General features: G+C 37.6%; 1 protein-coding gene and 1 long non-coding RNA gene across 2 annotated transcripts; one reads left to right on the top strand and one right to left on the bottom strand.

The window, feature by feature from the left end:
• Positions 1-2,733: 2,733 nt before the first annotated feature.
• Positions 2,734-3,185, bottom strand: LOC126585000 (uncharacterized). Its single transcript, XR_007610219.1, has 3 exons — positions 3,101-3,185; positions 2,941-2,971; positions 2,734-2,852 (listed from the first exon to the last, which is right to left on the bottom strand). It is a non-coding gene; the product is annotated as an uncharacterized LOC126585000 (long non-coding RNA).
• A 17,232-nt stretch (positions 3,186-20,417) lies between these two features.
• On the top strand, positions 20,418-22,194 carry LOC126584516 (uncharacterized). The gene is made up of 2 exons (XM_050248874.1): positions 20,418-21,480; positions 21,792-22,194. The coding sequence occupies exons 1-2, from the start codon at positions 20,418-20,420 to the stop codon at positions 21,827-21,829; spliced, it is 1,101 nt and encodes a 366-aa protein (XP_050104831.1). The 3' UTR covers positions 21,830-22,194.
• The last annotated feature ends 182 nt before the right edge of the window (positions 22,195-22,376 follow it).

Below are 22,376 nucleotides of genomic sequence, written 5' to 3'. Positions count from 1 at the left end.
AATGTCCTACATTGAAAATACATAACAAAGTATCAAAATTCTACCAAATTAACTAACAAATTAATGCTAAGATTAGGGTAAAATATATAGTATAATATCGACTCATCACTTATATCAACATATGTCAACAACTACTCTTATTTGTAAAGGCTTGTTGAGGGTTGATGCATGATACTATGGAGTAATGCTGAAAATTGTCAAGACATGTCAACTAAGGTATTTCATTGAGCACACAGTGCTCACAATAGAATCGCACTCAAGAAGTGTTAAATGGGAGACAAATATGATAAAAGAAAATAAAAGAAGTAGGAGAGGGATGTAGATGTAATAATTTAATTTGCCTTAACTGTTTATAAGGGTCAAATACTATACACAAACAAATATATGTGGAGTTTTTTAAGTAGTTGGGGTCAAGGATAATCAATAATTCCATATTAACTCCGCCACTGTATCCAGATCAAAATATCTTGAATCAAATCATAATGTTTTTCAAACCGCACATCGTAATCAAAGGATTGTGTTATTACTATCTAGAACGTGAGCGTCTATCTTAATATTAATGGGTAACAGAAGGAAGAGGTTTATACTTATTTAAATTATAAGGCTTATAAGGCTAGGCTTCAATTTTCTGAATTGAGATTTATAACCTCAACATGCCCTCTTACACGCAAATACTCATAGCAAGTTATTTTTTACTTGTATAGATGGAAGAAAATCTACTTTTCAATTTGGGGATTGAAATTTCGTGTTTATAAAAAAAAAAAAAATTAAGTAAAACTATAGCATTAATAGGTTAATAGATAGTTGTTAGGGAGTAGAGAAATTGTTGAGAAATCAACGCACAATAATAAATAAGTATACTTATTTTTCGTCACTGTGAAGTATTAATATGATTGAAATATGTGTATCCACTGGTCTCGACGGGAATTTGAAGGATCAAATCAAATGCATTGGTAATGTTTGCATCAAATTAAATCGAATGTATCACTGAAATTATCTTAATTTTCTTCTTTCTTGTATACGTGTAGACATTTTGTCAACTTTTAGAAATTAACTAGGCACACTATTATAATATGGATAATGCTAGGCAGAATTAATTTCTAAACCGAATTTTGTAAGCCAAATGGTGTGTTTATTGATAATTGAAATATCACTTAAGTATTGATTAATGTACTCATTTTTTATTGGTGACACACCATTTAATTTGCAAATTTAGTTTAAAAATTTAGTCTCCCTAACAATATCCTTTTAAATTTTAATATTACGTTCCCATCGATTCATTCCTTCCTTCAAAAATATAGCAGTGAAGCACATTAAATAAATCTAATATTCAAAAAATGTATTAGCTAGCTTTAATTAAACACATACATGTTCATAACAGTGCTCAATCAAGCTTTATAGAGTTGCAGAAATTATGAGAAAAGTTGAAGAACTTCAGGAATGTAAGGAGTCGAAGAGAGAGAGAGAAGAGAGAGAAAGAGGGGAAAGTATAGCTTTGAATAGATTCACATTGATGAGAAAATGAGAGGCTACATCACTACATATAGTGTTTGAGATTCTAACTAACTAGCTTACAATACAAGGCAGCCGGCTAACTAACTCATAACAACCTAATCTTATTACGATCCAATTACATTGTGACACATGAAACAATAGACTAAAGCCACATCAGCATTCTGTTATTACATGTTACCACTTACTGTTAAAATGTTGACACCATTAAATTGGAGTTAAGCTTAGCCAACCCCTTCCCCCATTAAATTGGAGTGAAGCACATTAAATAAATCTAATATTCAGATAGTGTATTAGCTAGCTTTAATTAAACACATACACGTTACCACTTACTGTTAAAATGTTGGCACCATTACATTGGAGTTAAGATTAGTTAACCCGTTCCACCTTAGTGTAGATAATATCGGTTGTTTAAAAAAATTAAATAAATAGTGCTGCTAAACTCATCTTATTGTCTTAATTTCTCATCCACGTTTTAATTAAAATTTTAATGGCATATTTATTCTTTTAAAAAAAAAATTTAGACCCCTACTTATAAATTCACTAGTCTTTCTACACACGCTTCCGCGCATGTAAAATGCTTTTTATTTTTATTTTTATTACGGTACGCTACATGCGACTTAAATGTATTTATCTACATTAATCATTTCACTTGATTACTCTTGTGCGTAGAACTTGTCTTTTTTTTTTATTTAACCAAGCACGTTGGTAGTGTCCCACAAGTTTTTGTTTTATTTTGTGCGTAGCTATCAATTTAGCAAGAAATTGTGTGAAAGATTAACATTACACTTTTTTTTAGCAATTAAATTTTGGATTAGCTTTCGTGCCTGTCATAATTTTTTTTTTGTTTTATTCACACAATATGTACATCTAAAATTTTAGTAATTTTGTGTGAAGAAAGTGAAATAAGAATCTTTTAAGATAGACATCGTGGTATAAGCATCCTTTAAGTAATTTGGCGTGGTTGATGTGCAACTCTCTGCAAAAGAAGAAAATGATAACCAAATGAATTACGGTTCTAAAACAACAAATCAATTATGTCACACACATTCCACCAATTTTGATTTAAAAATATGAGCAACTCATTGGGAGAAAAATGATGAAAACAATATATATACTGTTGAGAAATCTTTTTTGGACGATTCAAAAGTGAATAGCATAAAAAAAGACGATTTAACTTTTCATCTTACATATAATTTTTAGGTGAATCCATTGAGTCAATCCACCATGTGTGGTTTTTATCATAATCCCTTTGCTAAAACCCAAACTCCTTCTCTCAGTTTTACATTTGGCAGTTGTGTAGATTTGCATCTCTGGTAAAATTTCTCCTGTTGTGCTTTCTTTGTTGACAAAGTATTTAGCAAAAAGCAAATAAGCACTGGTGACAAAGAGTCAACGAAATGCATACTATCAAACTCAAATACATACCTTACAATAATGATTATTCCAACCCTACAGCCTTGTTGGTTTGATATATGTTTCATTGACAGGAAAAAAAATCGTGAAAAATTAGTCTCAAGAGCACTCTTCATCATCGAATGTGAGTACATAATTGAAGATATGTTGAAGAAAGAAATGAAAAGAATACCAATTTGACGGCCAACAACACCAATCTGTCATCATGAGAGCACTCTTCCGCAGATGAAACCTCCCTTTATCTCTCTCCTCGCCATTTCTTTCTCTGTTCAAATACCTAATCATGATCGACCCAACCCATCAAAACCTAAAATGAAGACCCGACCCATCATGATCTCGCTGATGAAACCTCCTTTTATCTCTCTCCTCGCCATTTCTTTATTGCTTCCAATTTCGATATTATATATTATAGGCAAATGTAAAATTCTCAAAACGTAAAATGAAGACTACAAAAATTATAAAAACAAAAAAAGTATATGTTCAAAACAACATTAAAAATTAGTCGGTAATGTTACGAGTTATTAGGAGTTTCTTTATTCCTCCGCAGACTTAAGATCTCTTAAACTTTTCTTAATAACTTCGAGTGGGCTTCAAATCGTGTGATTGGAGATGAAGTTTTTTCAATCACCCTTTCTTTTAACTTTTAAAGTGAACTATTCAAGCGGTACTCCACGGGATCATAAAATAAGAAAAAAAACACGTAAAAATATACCATTCATTCCACTTATATTATGACATATGAAGTACCGTTTAAAATTCCCGATATACTTGAAAAAATCCCTCATGCTCTTTTATATAACAATGAATTAGAATGATATGATGCTTCTGAATATTGCCACTTGTTTTTGCATGACGTCTTTGAGATTTTCCGTAAAGTATCTCACTAATGGTATATGATATCTATCATTATCCATAGACCAAAACAAATCTGACCTTTTTTAGTCGGGCAGAGCTTGTTTGAATTATATTGGTGTGCTTTTATGGATGTAATGTTCTCACGGGAGCAAAGTTGGTATTAAAAAATAGAGAGGATCATGTGGCGACAATATCCGCACTTAGCCGCCGTGCTATCCGGTTTTTGAAAATAAGCTAATGGAAATAAACAAGTTAATGCGTGGACGTAGTCATATGCATAGTTGACAACCATGCACAAGTTTAATTTCATACGCTACATTGCTTCGTTGAAAAAAAGAAAAAAAATGCAAAATTTGGTGCTTTGGGTTCGTTATAAATACTGCCCTAAGTCTGTTATTCAATCACACCACCAACTTTTAAACCTACAACCCCAGAAACAAACGATGAAGTCCCCAAATTCTTCGGTACTTCTTGTCATTCTCTCAATCCTGTCACTCTCACTCTCAGTATCATGCACAACTTCACGTCCAGTTCGCATCAATAGCTTTCTCAAATGCCTTCCAAAACACTTTGCTGCTGCCAAAATCGTTTACACCCCTCAAGACAACTTTTATAAACCCCTTTTGCATGCACGTATCAATAACCTCAGATATGGTACACCTGAAATGCCAAAACCTTTGGCCATAATAGCAGCCAGAAATGCAACCCATATCCAAGCTACTATTATCTGTGCAAAGGCGCATGGATTGCTGGTGAAAACCCGAAGTGGCGGCCATGATTTTGAGGGTCTGTCGTACGTGTCGGATGTACCCTTTGTCATGATCGACATGTATCAAATGAATTCGATTAAAGTCAATGTTGCCAAAAAGAATGTCTGGATTCAATCTGGAGCTCTTCTTGGAAGACTTTACTACGAAATTTCTCAGAAAACCAACGTTTATGGGTTTCCTTCCGGGCTTTGTCCAACAGTTGGCGCTGGTGGCCACTTTGGTGGTGGCGGGTATGGGGTTTTGATGAGGAAATATGGATTTAGCGTTGACAATATCGTTGATGCTAAGCTAGTCACTGCGAATGGCAAAATTCTTAATAGAAAATCAATGGGAGAAGACCTTTTTTGGGCCATCAGAGGAGGTGGTGTTGCTAGCTTTGGAGTTGCTCTTGAATGGAAGCTCAGGCTGGTTCCAGTTCCAGCCAAAGTGACGGTGTTCAACGTTAAGAGGACCATAGCGCAAGGCGCTACAGATCTATTTTACAAATGGCAAATTATAGCAGCCAAGATGCCCAAAGAGCTGTTCCTCAGAGCACAACCGAAAGTCGCCAATACAACTACGGGCAAGACTGTGGAAATCTCATTCATTGCTCATTATTTGGGCAACAGTGACAAGCTTTTTGCACTGGTGAAGGCGAGATTCCCTGAACTAGGGTTAAAGCTAAGTGACTGCATCGAGATGAGTTGGGTGGAATCCACTGTGTTTTGGGCTGACTTCCCAGTTGGAACTCCAACTACTGTTCTACTTAACTCGACAAATCCAGCAATCTACTTCAAAGGTACGTCTGACTATATTATAAATCCGCTTCCAAAAAAAGTTATAGATGCTATCTGGACGCATATGATTGAGATAGAGGATATCTTTCTGGATACAAACCCTTACGGTGGACGAATGGATGAGATATCTGAGTCAGCAACTCCATACCCTCACAGATCTGGAATCCTATTTCATGTTATGTATTATACGTCCTGGACTAAAGAGGGAATCGAGGCCACAAACAGGTACGTTCGGCTGACAAGAAAATTGTTTGAGATGATGACTCCATATGTCTCAAACAATCCAAGAAGGGCCTTCCAAAACTACAAGGATCTCGACATTGGTGCCAATCAGGATAATCAGACCAACTATGAAATCGGTAGACTTTATGGAACCAAGTATTTCAAAGCTAACTTTGATAAATTGGTACGTGTGAAAACCATGATTGATCCCCATAATTTTTTCAAGAATAAGCAAAGTATCCCAACTCTTTTGAAAACCTAAACCTATACATATAGGATTTAGGGTTGATGCCAACCATAATCAATCTCATCTCTTAGAGAGAGATAAAAGAATAAATGGGTTCAATGCTTGCATGCGTACTCTTTGCGGGGTTTGGTTCATGTCTCCCCGTTTGTACTTTTTTTTTTTTTTCTGATTGGTAATATAATAAGAGGATGAAAGTTTCTCTAAGCTGTTGGTCCTCTCTTCTTTGGGATCGAGGATGAATGCCTTGTATGTAATCTTTACTGAGAACTAATCTTGCATAATCCTATCTTTTATTATTATCTTTAAATATGTGCCTATATATGCTTGATTAATTATGTAATTGATATAAATTATCTAACTGGTGAGAATTTTTATTCTTTATTTCTACTTTTGTTCCTTCCCACGCACAAGAATTAAATAAACAAATCCGCTACAGGTTTGTTAACATTTTGGGTAATGAAATGTCCCCTGTTATTTTACACGAAAATGCTAAGTAAAGAAGATTGTGTTATTTAAATGGTATTTTATACACACATGTACACAAAAATCTTGACCACTAGATTTCATGCATGATGCATATATAAATTACGAAAAATTAGTATCCGGTTCCTAGTTACTAATGTTCATTGACTGAAACCTTATTAGTTTTCAGATTTTGATCCAAGTCCCTAGCATTAATGTAATAATGAATTTACATGTCAGTTACATAATTTTTTTAAATAAAAATTAATAATTGATTTAGGATTTTAATGCTCACACCTTTATTAAACTCCTAACTAATTTTTAATCCAAAACATTTCCAAAATAAATAAAAAATTAGAATAAGTTTGTATCCATTAGCTTTTTAAAAAATATTTTCAATTTTTTAATCTTATATTTACCCATTCATGTAATTTTTCAAATTTTTAATCTTAAAATGTACTCATTCTTATATATACCAATTTGTTATATGTAAAATGTACCCTTTTTTTAATATAAAATCTATTCAATTTTTTTCTAATCGATTTTTAAACTTATATGGGTACGTTCTTTTTCTTTGATTTGAGAATGTATCCATGTCAAGTTTTATCGAATAAATTTACTAATGTTATTAAGTCTAATATCTATTTTTTTTTGTGTGTGTGTAGTTTTGAAGAATGTACCCATGTTTTGGTACAATAATTTTTTTGTCAATTTTGATGAATGTACCCATATTTATACACACACACAATAGTATAATTTATATTTTAATATTTTTAATCCCACAAATTATGGGTTTTTATTAAAATCTCATTAACATAAATAACTATAAATTTCAATTTTTAATTTAAAAAATATAGTAACATAAATAAAAATAAATGATCACATTAATTTCAGGGACTTCGATCAAAAATTGAAAATCAACAAGTTTCATTCAAAAATCTTCAGTTAATAGTATAACTATTTATAGGAGAATGCTGGTTTTTTTTTATGTTTTTTATTTGTCTTTCTCAACTTCCCTTCCATTCAATGCATACCATTTGGACTTACAGTCATTCTCTTCTTATCTCCTTTCAAAATTATGTCCTTGGCTCCGGCTGCATTCCTTGTTTTCTCTTTTTCATTACTATTATGTCTCGTCATATAATTTAGGCAGTAACATAGTTTTGATGTTCTAGCCACCAAATAATTTTCCCATGATAGAGTAGACCTAATTACAATTCCTAGACTGTTCTAGGGGTTACTTCCGGTCTTTTGTTGGGCAAAATCGATTCTCACTTCTTGACGTTTTTATTAGCTCTGATATGATGCCTGTTATTGAGTTCTTCCGCAATTGAAAGGTTCATAGCCAATTGGGTATTAATCTTTTCAGATGCATGCATGGAATTCCGAAACACGCATGTCGATTGGAGTTTGAATTGGGGTTGGTGAGGTTCGTTTCTTACTAATCTGGAGGAGAAGCCGATGATTATACATGTGAGTTTTGGTTCTTTGGACCTGGTAGAGATGGAGTCATCGTTCGGATGCTCGTCGGAGTATCGGGAGGAAGTTGAGTGGTAAGCCTTCCTATTGGCATCGTTGTCTCTGTCTCGAAATTAAGTTGGTTTGTCGACTACCGGGTTCTAGTTTGGTTGTCGAGGCGATTGTCTTCTAGCTTTGTACTAGTTGTGCTGTTAGTTGCGTACCTCTCACGTATTCTATACCTATATACTCACTGATTTGCACCATTCAAACCATGCCATATGTTTCTCTTTTTTTTTTTTTTTTGTACAATAATATATTTTTACACTAAGATGATGTGAAGTTCGGCTAAGCCGCACAATGAGCAACCTAATTGGTATCAAATTCGCCATCTACGAGATTTGAACCTAAGAAATCTTACTTACAAATGAAAAAGAATATCATCAGACGGTAATATTAAGTGACATGTTTGTTGTATTTAAAGCCCAAGAAAAATTATTAACATGTCAATTATTTTTAAAAATAAAAAATATGTTACAATATCCTGGGTGAATTCAAAAGATGAGAATTCACTAGTGGGTATCTAAGTATCATCCTTTTTTTATGGGACGTTTTAATATAGGCACCTCGTTTTTTAATTTTTTAGACTAAACGTACACTCCTTTTGAAAATTTGATCAAACATTTTCCTAAAATTTTGGTTATTAATTTCAGTATTTCACATAAGTTCAATTTTGTTTAGAATTTTAGTTTTTCACGACTTCTCCTGGGCATTTCGTTTTCTTGTTTTTTCTTTTCCTATTATCCCTATATTTATGCATTTATTATCCATCTCTATGCATTTTTTTTATTGTTTGTTATAATTTTTACTTTTTTGTGTGAATATAGTAGAATATTTATAATAAAAAAAATTGTCAGATTTTATTATTTAAAAGATCCAACACATAATAAAGATTTGTTTGATTATATAGCTACGTTTAGTTACCTATTGTGACATCCCACATCGTCTAAGGGAGTGGATCCTATAAGCCTTATATGTATATTCCCATCTCTATCAAACACGAGGCCTTTTGGGAGTTTACTAGCTTTGGGTTCTGTAGGAACTCCGAAGTTAAGCGAGAAAGGGGCCAGAGCATTCCTAGGATGGGTGACCCACTGGGAAGTTTTGCTCGAGTGAATTCCCAGAAACAAAACCGTGAAGGCGTGGTCGGGGCCCAAAGCGAACAATATCGTGCTACGTGGAGTCGAGCTCGGGATGTGGTAGGGGCCCAGGCCGGGATGTGACAATTTGGTATCAGAGCCAATCCCTAGTCGGAAGTGTGCCGACGAGAACGTCGGGCCCCTAAGGGCGATGGATTGTGACATCCCACATCGCCCATGGGAGTGGATCCTGTAAGCCTTATATGTATATTCCCATCTCTACCTAGCACGAGGCCTTTTGGGAGTTCACTGGCTTCGGGTTATGTAGGAACTCTGAAGTTAAGGGAGAAAGGAGCCAAAGCATTCCTAGGATGGGTGACCCACTGGGAAATTCTACTCGCGTGAGTTCCCAGAAACAAAATCGTGAGGGCGTGGTCGGGGCCTAAAACGGACAATATCGTGTTACAGTGGAGTCGAGCCAGGGATGTGGTGGGGACCCGGGCTGGGATGTGACACCTATAATATGGACACATTTAGTTTTGTTGATGCATAAAATCAGTGAGGACTTTGGTACAACAGAAAGTGTTAAGTTTGTGACCTTCGCTAGATTGCTCCAGTCACTAGTGTGGATAAGTATGTAAATGGATAGAGACAGAGAAGCAAACACAAGATGTATGTGGTTCACCTAGATTGACTACATCCACGAAGTAGAGGAATTCTCATTAATTGTGAAGGGTTTACACAAGTACATAGGTTCAAGCTCTCCTTTAGTGAGTACTAGTGAATGATTTAGTACAAATGACATTAGGGATTATTGTGGGAGAATGATCTCTTTTTATAGAAGAGAGTTTCTAGCTTTGTTCTGGCATTGACACGTGTTATGCTGTGATTGGCCTTTGATGTTGACACGTGTCGCCATGTGATTGGCATTTTGGTGTTGACACGTGTTGCGCTGTGATTGGCCTCCTGGTTGGAGGGAAATTCTTCTGGGTCCTTGACGGTATAACGTTGACCGATACTTGGTAGTTTCGGGATTGGTCAAGTATGGTACAAACAAGTTTTATAGTGGATTTCATTTTTTGTATTTCTCAGTACATTTGGAATGTAAATGTACCAAAAGGGTTATCTGATAGAGACATTTGGTTTTGTGGTACATTTGGGATTTTTTGTTCATTCGGTTTTTTGGTATATTTGGAATCTAAACATACCAAAAGGATTACCTGACAATGGGCACATTTAGATTTATGGTACATTTGAACTTTTGGTACATTTGGTTTCTCTATATATTTGAAATCTAAACGTACCAAAAGGGTTGCATAATAATGGCTACATTTGGTTTTATGGTACATTTGGTTTCTTGGTACATTTGAAATCTAAACGTACCAAAAGTTGATACTTTTGTTCTCAAATGTACCATAAGTTTTAAGTATATTTTTTATATATCTATACATGAAAAAAAATATGTATTGAAGACTTTTTATTGAGACATTTTTAATAGAAAGAGATTTTTTTTTTAAATATTGATAATAAGGAAATGAGGAATTAGTTAATTAATTTTATTTTATTTTATTAAAAAATGTCATTTAATGCGTAGAAGGGGATTGACGAAATTAAATTCCTATATTATAGGCAATTAGTTGCTAAGCTACCTTATTCCTCTATATAAATGCATTAAATTAATGACATGGAAATTAAATAAATAGAAAATTATTGAGGTGGCAATTGATCAAAGCATCTTAATCAAATCTTTAAAATAGATGAATGTTTAATCTAACAACTATAGAAAAGATGCAGGGCATTCTAATTTTCCCTTTTTTTTATATTATGAACAAAAAAAAGTATGATTTCTTAATTATTACTAGCCCCTTGCCAAATGGCCTTTTATATTTACAGTTATATTTAGGAAAGGGATCTGGTCCCTTCCACCAAATCCTACCAATCAACAAATTCGAACCCTTGAAATTTGATCCAATGGCTAAAAACAGGGGGGCCCCTTTAAAGTTATAATAACTTTAGCCGTTGGATCAAATTTCAAGGGCCCGAATTTGTTGATTGGTAGGATTTGGTGGAAGGGATTCGGAGATGATCCCTTTCCTTATATTTATGATTCTACTAATCCTGGAATTCAATTTAATTTCATTTTTTCTTATAAAATTAACATACGTCACTTTGCATTTGAAATTTAATTTTCGCTCCACTTTAACAAGATATAGTCTAATTCGTTAAATATTCTAAGGTGGAACGATAGTATTGTAAATTCGTCGTATCTGATAATTAGAGCAGCTCCACCGTATTCAATAGCCCGGTGAACTAGCTGTTGCTCCAACCCAATTGCCCCAACTAGCAGCTCCAGCTTATGCGGGCGATAGGGCTCGGGGGAGGCCTGGTGGACAGGCCAGGAGGGAATCAACCACCCGAGAGCTTAAGGCCTGAGTGATGCAAGGCTGACGTCAGCCACGATTTAAAACATGGGTCACCGGAACCATCGAGGGAGAACACCATAATATTTGGCAGGGATTCATCCCGATTCCGATTTCGACTTAAAACTCCATTAAAAATTGTAATTTAAGCACAAAAATGATGCTAAAATGAAAAGGAACAAGATTTTACCACTATGACTAATAACCGTGGAACACAATTTAACCATTAAGGGCATGTTTGTTTGGCTTCTTTAAATCTCATTGGATTGGACTACCTTAGATAGGAGTCCCAGTCACCAAATCTTGCATTCTCCTTCGTACATGAGCTGCAACCCCTTAACCAGTCATCAAATCAGAAACAGCTATCGCCGATCTCTGTCATGCGAACCCAACCCCCCATTTGCTTCAATGATGAACTTGTCTAGTTAAGCTTCCAATAAGCTTAATCCACCATGAACAATACTTCAATTCAAAGATTAAAGCTTATAAATCCGAATTACACAAAATATCAAAATTTGCGGTAAACCCATAAGTCAAAATTATAGGCAGAGGTCATCTCGTTAGCTTTCTCGGCGAAGCGGGGGGTTAAAGTTATTATACTCGGCACATTGAATGTCGAGTCATTTATGATTGGTTATTCGTAAGTAGGATTTAGAGTACGGTATTCTGACTGCCAAACCACTTTCACAATCAAGACATATATTCATTTTGAATACTTGTGTCCTTATACTCTGGTGTCGATTCGGCGTGCTTATACTCTTATGAATATAATCATAGTGACCGAATCCTGCGCCGACGATTTGTGAACTTCACAGAACTAGTAGTTTTGTCTTCAAGCTCTAGAACCTGAAGGCCGATGTGTGTTCCTTCCTCGGCCGCAATCGTAAGATCAAGAAGTCAGCCGCGCACCCAACGTAATATCAAATTTTTCTCCTCGGCTGAGCTCGATCGACGAGTTGGCGTGCCCTGCATACAATCGAATGACGTAGTTAGCTTACTAATTATTCGACCTGCGCGCCATGTAGGCTTGGTAGTTTTTAGAGTCAACATTTTGGCACGCCCAATGGAACCCAGTGCTAAGACTACGAAGTTCATGACCATCGAGACATGATCAGTAAAAAAGAAAACAACTATGGGAAAATCAACGATCGATCTGCTAGTTCAAAGTGCTGGATAAGAGGTATCACATGCGTGGAATCCTATCGTCGCCGTGACCCCTGAAGCTACAAGTGCAACGCACCAAGAAAAGGAAGTGTGTCTCGGTGGCCAGCCTCAAAATACAGAAGTACTCAACCAAACTGCAGGCGTTTTCATTGAAGGAATAGTGAAGGACTGCGATGAAGACGATGGTGAAGGCTCTGACTTTCCGACGACGTTATTTCTTCGAAGCTGACTTGATGAGCAATCCCGAAAAGTGGAACAAACAGTGGGCCATAAAATGAACCGTTTGCTTGAAGCGATACAAAGCACTGGACAGACCCAAACTCGATTGCTCAAACTAATAGTTAGTAAAGTCTTCGAAGAGAAACCTGTTGATCAGGCTCGGTAGTTTCCACTTAAAAGTAATTCCCTACAAGCCGAAGTGGTGTCTACTCGGCCTAAGACAATTGACTTAGAGAAAAAGGGAGGATCGAGTAGTAGGTCAGATGGATCTGACCAGAGAGTGGAAGCAACACCCGTCGATATGATCGAGGTCCAGCGAATGATCGATTTAGCCATGAAAAATGGGCTGAAGTTCCCTAAATTCATCCATCCGTATCCAGCTTATGTGGAAAGGTTTGAATATCCTAAAGGTTTCAAAATTCCAGATTTTAGCCTTTTCGCTGGAGAATCGCTCTTATCCTTGTTAGAACATGTGGCTCGTTTCACCGCGCAATGCGGAGATGTTAACAGTGATTTTCACAAGCTGCAACTGTTCAATTTTCATTAACATGCTCAACATTTGCCTGGTATATCAACCTCCCACCTAATTCTATCCAAAGGTGGGAGGAGTTGGTCAAGAAATTTCACGAGCAGTTTTATCGGCCAGGGATGGAAATGTCAGTTTCCTCATTGGTGAGGATGGCTCAAGCATCTGATGAGTCACCAATGGATTATCTTACCAGATTTAAATCGGCTAGGAATTGGTACCGAGTACCTCTCCCCGAAGTCGAATCTTGCTCTGAACGTACTTGACGTAGAATACAAAAAGAAATTCTTGGGGGCAAACTTTCGGGATATGTATGAATTAGCCCAGCATGTCGAGCAATATGATTATTTGCTCCGAGAAGAGAAGATCTTGAAATCCCCATCCCGAGGGACGATTTACAAAAATCCCACGGTCAACTACGCATCGACCAAAGGTGAGGATTCTCAATACGTCAGCATCGACGCGGCCAAGATAGTAATAGATAAACCATATGTTTGCAAGGCATTGACTCAAATTAATTCCAAGGATGCCAAACCCCGCTCGGCCACTGAAGAGACAGCAAAAACATCAAAAGTCTACACTTTTGATATCACAAAGGCCGAAGCAATTTTCGATCAATTGTTATTAGCAAAGATCATCAAACTTCGTCCAGGGCATAACATTCCCAAGGTTGAAGAGCTTAAAGGAAAGACATATTGCAAATATCATAACTCGACGAAGTATGCCACAAACAATTGTGTCATATTTCGTAATGATATCTAGAGCTGGATTGACAAAGGCAAGTTAAAATTTCCTGAAAAATGCATGATGGTTAATACAGATCCATTCCCTTCAGCAATAGTTGGCATGGTAGACGCTCGTTTGCCCAAAAGCAAAGGAAAAGAGAAGGTCGGGTTTGCCCCAGTACAACACATCCAAAAGAAAGATTCCCAGCCTCGACTCAAGATCGACCTATTTTCCAATGCGTCACCTACTGAGCTCTCAGGACCGACCATAGTTGAATCCATGTCAGACTCCAGCGAAAAAGAAAATGACGGGCCGATAGTTTTGTGCAGCAATTGTAAGGCACACGTTGTATTAACCGAGCCTAAGGAGAAACTGCCTAAGACGCAGATGCCAACGTCACGGCAACAATCGGCAACCACGGAGGCACCTTCAAAGGAACCTAGTGAAGGCCAGCACCAGAAAGTATTCGATAGGCTCGGCCCTAAAAAACAGACCAATGGCTCTCCCTCGGTCAGATGACGTCTTGATTTCGACGCATCGTTTTACAACAAGGATTATTATTCAAGTAATTCCAATAGCTCAAGCTCATCAGCAAATCCAAAAACCTCCAAGCCACCTGAACCACGTGACCAACGTTGGTACAGCTACAATTCTCCCACTGGCATGTATACCGCGTTTTCCAAATCTCATAAACGTCGACGTCAACGTATAGATTGCTTGGCTCGACGGCAAGCGGCCCAGCCTATTTCGGCCACTAAATGGCAGCCGAAAGAGACGGCAATGAGCGAAAATGATCAGCCAACCCCAACAATCATGGCTGAGTTACAGGGGCAGAAGGAAACCAACCGCGACTTCGAAACTACCATTGAAGAGTCCGAGAAGCACATCAAACTTATTCTTCGGCCCGGGAAGATGAAAGCTTGCTTCAAGCAATTTAAGAAAGAGGCCGAAAGCTAGCTGTCCCCGTTACCTTTGAAAGAACCGCTAATCAAAGTTCGGCGAAATCTGCACCCCCCATTCCTGGGCGAATCCTTGGAATACATGAAAGAGTTTCAGAAGAAATATACTGCCAACGATTTGTATGGTTTGCCCAAGGCATGCCAAGAAGCTCTTGACCTAGCATTAACTTGCCCGATGCTAGCAGATCATCCAAAAAACCACTGATCCAGCGATGAAACCTAGATTCCAGCATATTCGAGAGGCTACGGTTCTCGGCTTCGAGGTCGACCCATACACGAACATTGACACAGCCGAACTTCATTTTTCTCTCGAAGACCTTCAACACCTTCGATATCACTTCAAAGTTTTTTCGACCGTATCCTTATTCGGTTTAACGGTAAATGAGAAAGATCGGGTGGCACGTCTGGATGCCTACCTAGATACAAAGAATGCCTGGATCGCCTATGAGGAACGAGCTCGTAAGATACGGCAGGAGCAGAGTCAGACACCAGATGCATGCTAGCCCGACGACGACGGTCAAAAGGACACATAGTTGGATTATATGACACAAGTGTAAGAGCATATTGAGACACACAGTAATCAGGCCGAGAATGATCTAACACACGATGCTATAGGCCTCACCAACCCCGAAGATGATGACCAGGATCCAATAGGCCCTTCAGTCATTGAAAATATGGAAATCAGCATGGTTCATGTTTTACCTGCTGAAGCAACACAAGTTTGGAGGCTCTTGACCTTCCTGGCTCAACATCTCGATGGCCCGATCGTCAAACAACTCATTAAGGTCAAGGTTGGAGGGACAACCAATAAGGGTGGCGTCGACTGGGATGCCAGAAGGAGAAGTCCCAATGATAGCCAAGATGTCGAGGATGGTAGGAGTCATAGGACTGAATGGAAAGACCATGGTGTTGGTGGCCGAGCACCAGAGGCTAAGAGCTGCCATGAGGAGCTCTTTATCCATTGTAATCTCCATGGTGGAAAACTTGATAGCATCGTAAATACTAAGAGTTTTCCACTCTTTATTGAAGAATCTTTCCATTTGAACGACCTATGCCACCAAATTCCCATTGGGCGAAGGCTAGGATCCTTCGGGTTTTGTCTGGCACCACCTCGACTAATCGAATCCTTGCAGCAAACCTGCCAAATGGTATTTTTTGAACAAGTTGGTGATGAATGACGGCACCGTATACTTGAAGAGTGGGCCCAGGACTTGGTGAGTAGTGTTTGACTCACCCTCGAAACGCAAAGTCTTGATAGCGTGCTGATCGATGAAATCCTTGCACTTGTTGCACTCATATGAGAGTTTTGAGACAAATGAGGCCATTGAGGAAAGGTTAGAAATTTCTGAGATGAAAGTTTTAGAATCCCTGGTTTTTGAAAGTTTTAAAAACAGAACGGCAAGAAAATTTCAAAGGTTTGGGAGAGCGTAAGGTACGAATGGAAGAAAGCCAGGTATTTATAGACATTTGGGAACTGAAGGCTAAACAGTTGATTTTCAAATCAAGGGTAAAATCAAGCATGAGAGATACTAATCATTGTACATGCTCAGAAAATCAAGGCCAAAGGATCGAGGTTTTCGCGGATTGAGGACACACGATGGCGTGCTACGGCGAATTTAATACAAGAGAGATGTTTCAACGGTTACATGTTTTCGAGGATCATGATTAAAGGCTGCTAGGGTAACCAAGGGGTTGACACATCGTATGATGATTTGGAAATCGAGATCGTGGGATTACGTCTCATAAGTACGCATGGTGGCAACTCCCGAGAGTCGGTTTCACTTCTTCAAGGTCGAGGCTCAAACTAAGGAGTATAGGTTGACGACCTCAGAAGCGATGGGACAATGTTTGGGCCCAAAAATATTGTTTCGAGCCGAGTTTAGATCTTTCTCAACCCAGTGTTGGATAAGCCGAGTTTAGATTCTTTCTCGGCGCAGAAGTCGGGTACAGGTGTCATTAGGAGATATTCAGCCCATGGGCCACGCGATCGAAGTTAGCCATATCCTATCGGAAATTGGGAATGTGGACGAATCCTGTTATGAGAAAGAGTTTCGACGGGATCAGGATGTTAAGATTGAATATGGTCTGATAACGAGTTATGTTCAAAGTCCTAGTAAGAATAGGATTGGCCAAGATAAGGTTGGATCGTGAGAAGGAGTTCTAATCCGGGAGTGATTGAGATTCAATACAGGTTGGCTGCTATAAATAGGGAGAGAAGACATCGAAACAACCCCTCAAATTCAACACACAAATTGCCCTGCGCATTCTCTCGCTCTACGCGAAACCTCTCAACAACCTTGAGATTTTTTTTTTCCTCTTTTCGTCGACGCACCTTCAGCTTGGATAAACAGCACTATAAAGGCAACCGGCAAACATCTTTAGTTTGGATAAACATCACTGTTGCCGTAGAATCAGCCGACCGTGGAGCATCTTTAGTTTGGATAAACAGGACTGCGACAGGGCCGACTGGTTACCTATCAAAGTCTCGGTCGAGAAGGATTTTTGAATCCTTATCGGCAGAGGTCATCTCATTAGCTTTCTCGACGAATAGGGGTGTTACAAGTTATTATACTCGGCACATTGAATGTCGAGTCGTTTATGATTAGTTATTCGCAAATAGGATTTAGAGTTCGGCATTCTGACAACCGAACCTCTTTCACAATCAAGACGGATATTCATTTTGAATACTTGTGTCCTTATACTCTGGTGTCGATTCGGCGTGCTTATACTCTTACGAATATAATCACAGTGGCCGAATCAGGCGTCGACGATTTGTGAACTTCGCAGAACTAGTAGGTTTGTCTTCAAGCTCTAGAACCTATAGGCCGAGGCGTGTTCCTTCATCGACCGCAATCGCAAGATTGAGAAGTCAGCCGTGCACCCAACGCAATATCAAATTTTACTCCTCGGCCGAGCTCGGTCGACGAGTTGGCACGCCCCGCATACAACCGAATGACGTAGTTAGCTTACTAATTATTCGACCTGCGTGCCACGTAGGCTTGGTAGTTTTTAGGGTCAACACTAACATTGTTAGAATTTCAATTTTTTCAAGTTGGAAAGTTCATAATTTTTTTTTTTAAGATAACACGTCAAAAAAGCTCAAGAACAATTAACACAAATTGTTTTTTACCGCGTAATTCAACTACTACATAAATAAATATATAGCCCCATATAGAGTCTGTAAGGTCATGGCCCCTCATTGTGGGAGATTCTTTTTAAGACTCAAATATTCCTTGAGTTCTTAAATGAGCTATATCCACAATTTTTCCAGCCCCATATAAAATTCTAATGATTATGCTTTTTAATTTGAGCAAGTCCATCTCATATCTAACACATCCATCCTACTAATTTTAAAATTTCTTCTTCAAAATTCCCAGAAAACTCAAAATAACTACTCAAGTGAGTAGAAGAACATGGGGTTTATTTCGATAGTAAGTTAAAAAAATTTAAAATTTAAAATCTTATCATTTTACTATTTTCTCCCTAAGAAGTTCAGAACTCAATTGTATTTAATGCCTTCCCATTTTCCTGGTCTCATTTAAAAAATAGATATATAGATAGATATTAGCAAACCTTGCACTTTGCACCCTTGAGTTTTGTTTTCAGAAACACATTGGTTCTTACATATTTCAAAACAATAATCAAACAGTACATTTTTGAGTTGATTATGATTTTTTTTTTGTGAAAGATTTTTGAGTTGATTGGAGCTCATTGAACTTTACTCTATAAAAACGGCGACAAATTCAAGACCCAATGGATATCGACAACACCGATATTATCCCCAACTTGTTAATTATCACATGCATAGTCCAACATGTGTGGGTTTATCACAAAAAACATCGGTATTAATTGGAGTGAGGTTAGGATATTGACCCACCCATCAAGTGGCAGTATGGGCCCACTCCATCGCTCTGATATCATGTCAAATTATTAGGGAGACGGATCAAATGCCCACTTCCAACAATATTGATATCATTCCAACTTGTTAATTATCATCTTCACAGTCCGACAAGTATGGAGTTTTCTACAAAAAATCTCTGTATTAATTAAAGAGGAGTTAGATTATTTAAACTTTTTTTTTCTATCTATACCCGATGTGGAATATTTCAACAATATTTACATTCTCGTCGGTATCAAGGTTACAATTTGTTTTACAGTATCCTTATATAAGCTTTCACAATACTCAACCCGCAATTATATACAAGATATACAAAGTCTGGATTATATTACAAACTTCACAGCATAAACAAAAGAAGTTGCCTTGTACTAGCAACTATAACTTAAGGATTTAGCTTGACAACCGTCTAGCATCACACAAAAGCTTCGGTGCGTAGTCGACTTTTGTGCGACAAAATATAGAGACCAACGATAAGGGGCATCCCGACTAGATAAATAACATTTCATTACTAACGTACAATAAAAACGTTAAAAACATAAATATAGAAATTTTGTTAGATCATCAAACCATTGGTGGTGCTCAGGCATTTTTACAGACAGTTTTGGGATCCTAGTAACATAATTTGATAACGAAACTGAAAGGTCAACTACTCTTATCATGCTCGGAAGTATTAAAGGGAATCAATTCGAAAATGTTGGAAATCAAGAGCTTCAGAAGAGAGTTGGTCCATCATCCATGCAACTAGCTATTCCATACGTGACTCTGTACTCACAAGTCAGTACATATATGAGATACCCGGCCGTGACAGAAAATCATCCATCAAATGCCAAGCAAAATCGTATCATTTATAAAATTGTCTTCTTGTTATATACTCGTCTTCTACCATTCCATGGAATAAACTTAAGAAAGTTGAAGAAAAAAAAAAAAACTGGAGAGTCAAATTTTGGGCTAAAAAAAGGTCGGAGTAGAAAGCTGTGTAGGGTTTCGTGCATGCGTTTATATTGGGATCTCAAAACTTTAGACGCCTAAAATCTTCGTTTTTTTTTCTTAATTTAATTAAACTCCATTTTCTATATGTAACTTGTAAGTAGTAGATTGTTTTAAGAATTAATGTTTTCTTTTTCAATTGACACTATTTTATTTTTTGGTTTTAAACTCTTTATATTTTCTTTCATATACGATATTCTTAAAATATAAATAAATAAACAATATTTCCAATTTACTATTTAGCCAGAGTTTCCAGGCCGCTGTCCCTAAATTTGTGTCTCCTTTCATGTCCCTTCTAATTACGTCATTTAATTTAACTTGTAATTTAACAGTGTCAAATGTTTAATAAGGTTTTTTTTTTCTTTCAAAAAATGTTTAATGTTAAAATGCATGAAATAAACATGTTGGAACAATGGTATTGGATGACTAGTGAAGTTAGGCTAGTCAACTTTTTTTGTGTAAGTTAGGCAAGTTAGGCAAGTGTTAGGCAAGTTAGGCAAGTTAGGCTTATGTCCTCTTTCTTTCCCTATATATAAGTTTCATTTTGTAATTGTTAGAAGTATCAAATACACATTGAAAATCAATATGGTATCAGAGCTGTGATCTGGGAAAACCACAAAACACAAACTCTAAGGCAGTCACGAGGTCAACCATTCCAGGCATGGCTTCTCATTCAAAATGGGAAAATCCCAACCACCCATTCTATCTCCACCACTCGGACCAACCTGGTGCAATCCTCGTACCACAACCATTGGTGGAAGACAACTACAGCACATGGGTTCAATCCATGAGTATGGCCTTAACGGTCAAGAACAAACTTAGTTTTTTTGATGGGACAATCAACAAACCAAGTGAGGACAATTCTGAGGAGCTGCAACAATGGAATCGCTGTAACAACTTGGTCAAGACATGGCTACTAGGCTCCATGTCAAAGGAGATTTCAGGGAGTGTCATCAACTACAAGGATGCTCGACAAATGTGGACCGATCTGCAGGAGAGGTTCTCACATGTGAATATAGTTCAGCTGTTCCATGTTGAGAACGAGATCCATGATTGCGTCCAAAGCAATATGAGTGTAAGTTCTTACTTCACTAAACTTAAAAGTTTATGGGATGAACGTGATACTTTGTGTTCCATTCCAGCATGCAGTTGTGGAACAAAGAATGAGATGAACTCATATGTTGAAACTCAGAAAACCATGAAGTTCCTTATGGGATTGAACGAATCGTATGTTACGGTTCGAAGCAATACCCTTCTTCTCGAACCACTGCCTACGGTGAACAAGGCATATGCGTTGGTCCTTCGACATGAACGCCAGGCAGAGGTTTCCAATGGGAAGAGTACACAACCAGAGGCTGTTGTCTTTGCAGTGAAGAATTTGTCGCAAGAACCTACACCGGAAGACAAAGAGATGCGATGTGGTAAGTGCAATAGAACCAATCACATCACCAAAAACTGTCGTGCACATCTCAAGTGCACTTTTTGTGGATGGAAAGGTCACACCTTCGATTTCTGTCGAAAACGGAAAGCAGCCACAGAAACGGAAAGCAGTCGTCCTTTTTCTTCAAAAGGGAATCAAGTTTCACAAAGTAACAAGCAAGAGATGTTGCCCAATTTCCCGTTCTCTCAGGAGGATTGCAAGCAAATCCTTCAAATGTTGAACAAGAACAAATCATCATTTGCCAATCAAGTCGGTAATCCTTCTAGTCATGAAGAACTTTCAGGTAAAGCCTTATCTTTTTCCTGTAAAGGAACCGAAAGTATTTGGATCCTGGACAGTGGTGCCACGGATCACATAGTTTGCAGCCCTAGTATCTTTACACACTCACAAGCTGTTGAAAATCATACAGTTGAACTGCCAAATGGTTCCGTTGCCAAAGTCACTCACATTGGACAAGTTGTTTTCTCTCATAATCTTATCCTTGACAATGTCCTATGTGTGCCGTTCTTTAAATTAAATTTAATATCCATCAGTAAACTAGCCTATGATTCCTTATATGTCACAATTTTCTTCACCCAATTTTGTGTCATTCAGGACCTTCGCTCGGGGAAGATGATTGGGATGGGAACTGAAAGGGAGGGACTCTACTACCTCGACTCATCAAGGAAAGGAACATGCAACAATATTCAAACCATCGCACCAAAGGTTTGGCACCAACGCCTAGGACACCCATCTCATAAAGCCACTTCGTTATTACCTTTCTTTAACAATAAAGCTTGTGATTTGGAAAAATGTTCAATTTGCCCATTGGCCAAACAAACACGATCACCCTTTCCTTTGAGCTCTATTTCTACCAAATCATGTTTTGAATTATTGCATATTGATATTTGGGGTGGTTATCAAGTTGCTTCTATTTCAGGTGCCAAGTATTTCCTTACCATCGTAGATGACTACACTAGAAGCACTTGGGTTCATTTGATGAAACATAAATCTGACACAAAAGACATTTTAGTAAAATTCATTCAAATGATTGAGACTCAATTCAATACCAGAGTTCAAATCATACGAAGTGACAATGGCCCTGAGTTTAAACTTGAGCAATTTTATGCTCTCAAAGGCATCATACATCAATCTAGTTGCGTGAACACACCATAACAAAATGGTGTTGCCGAACGTAAA

The sequence above is a fragment of the Malus sylvestris genome, chromosome 10 (genome assembly GCF_916048215.2).
Source record: "Malus sylvestris chromosome 10, drMalSylv7.2, whole genome shotgun sequence".
In the NCBI taxonomy this organism is placed as follows: Eukaryota; Viridiplantae; Streptophyta; class Magnoliopsida; order Rosales; family Rosaceae; genus Malus; species Malus sylvestris.
This window is presented reverse-complemented; position numbering and strand designations above follow the sequence as displayed.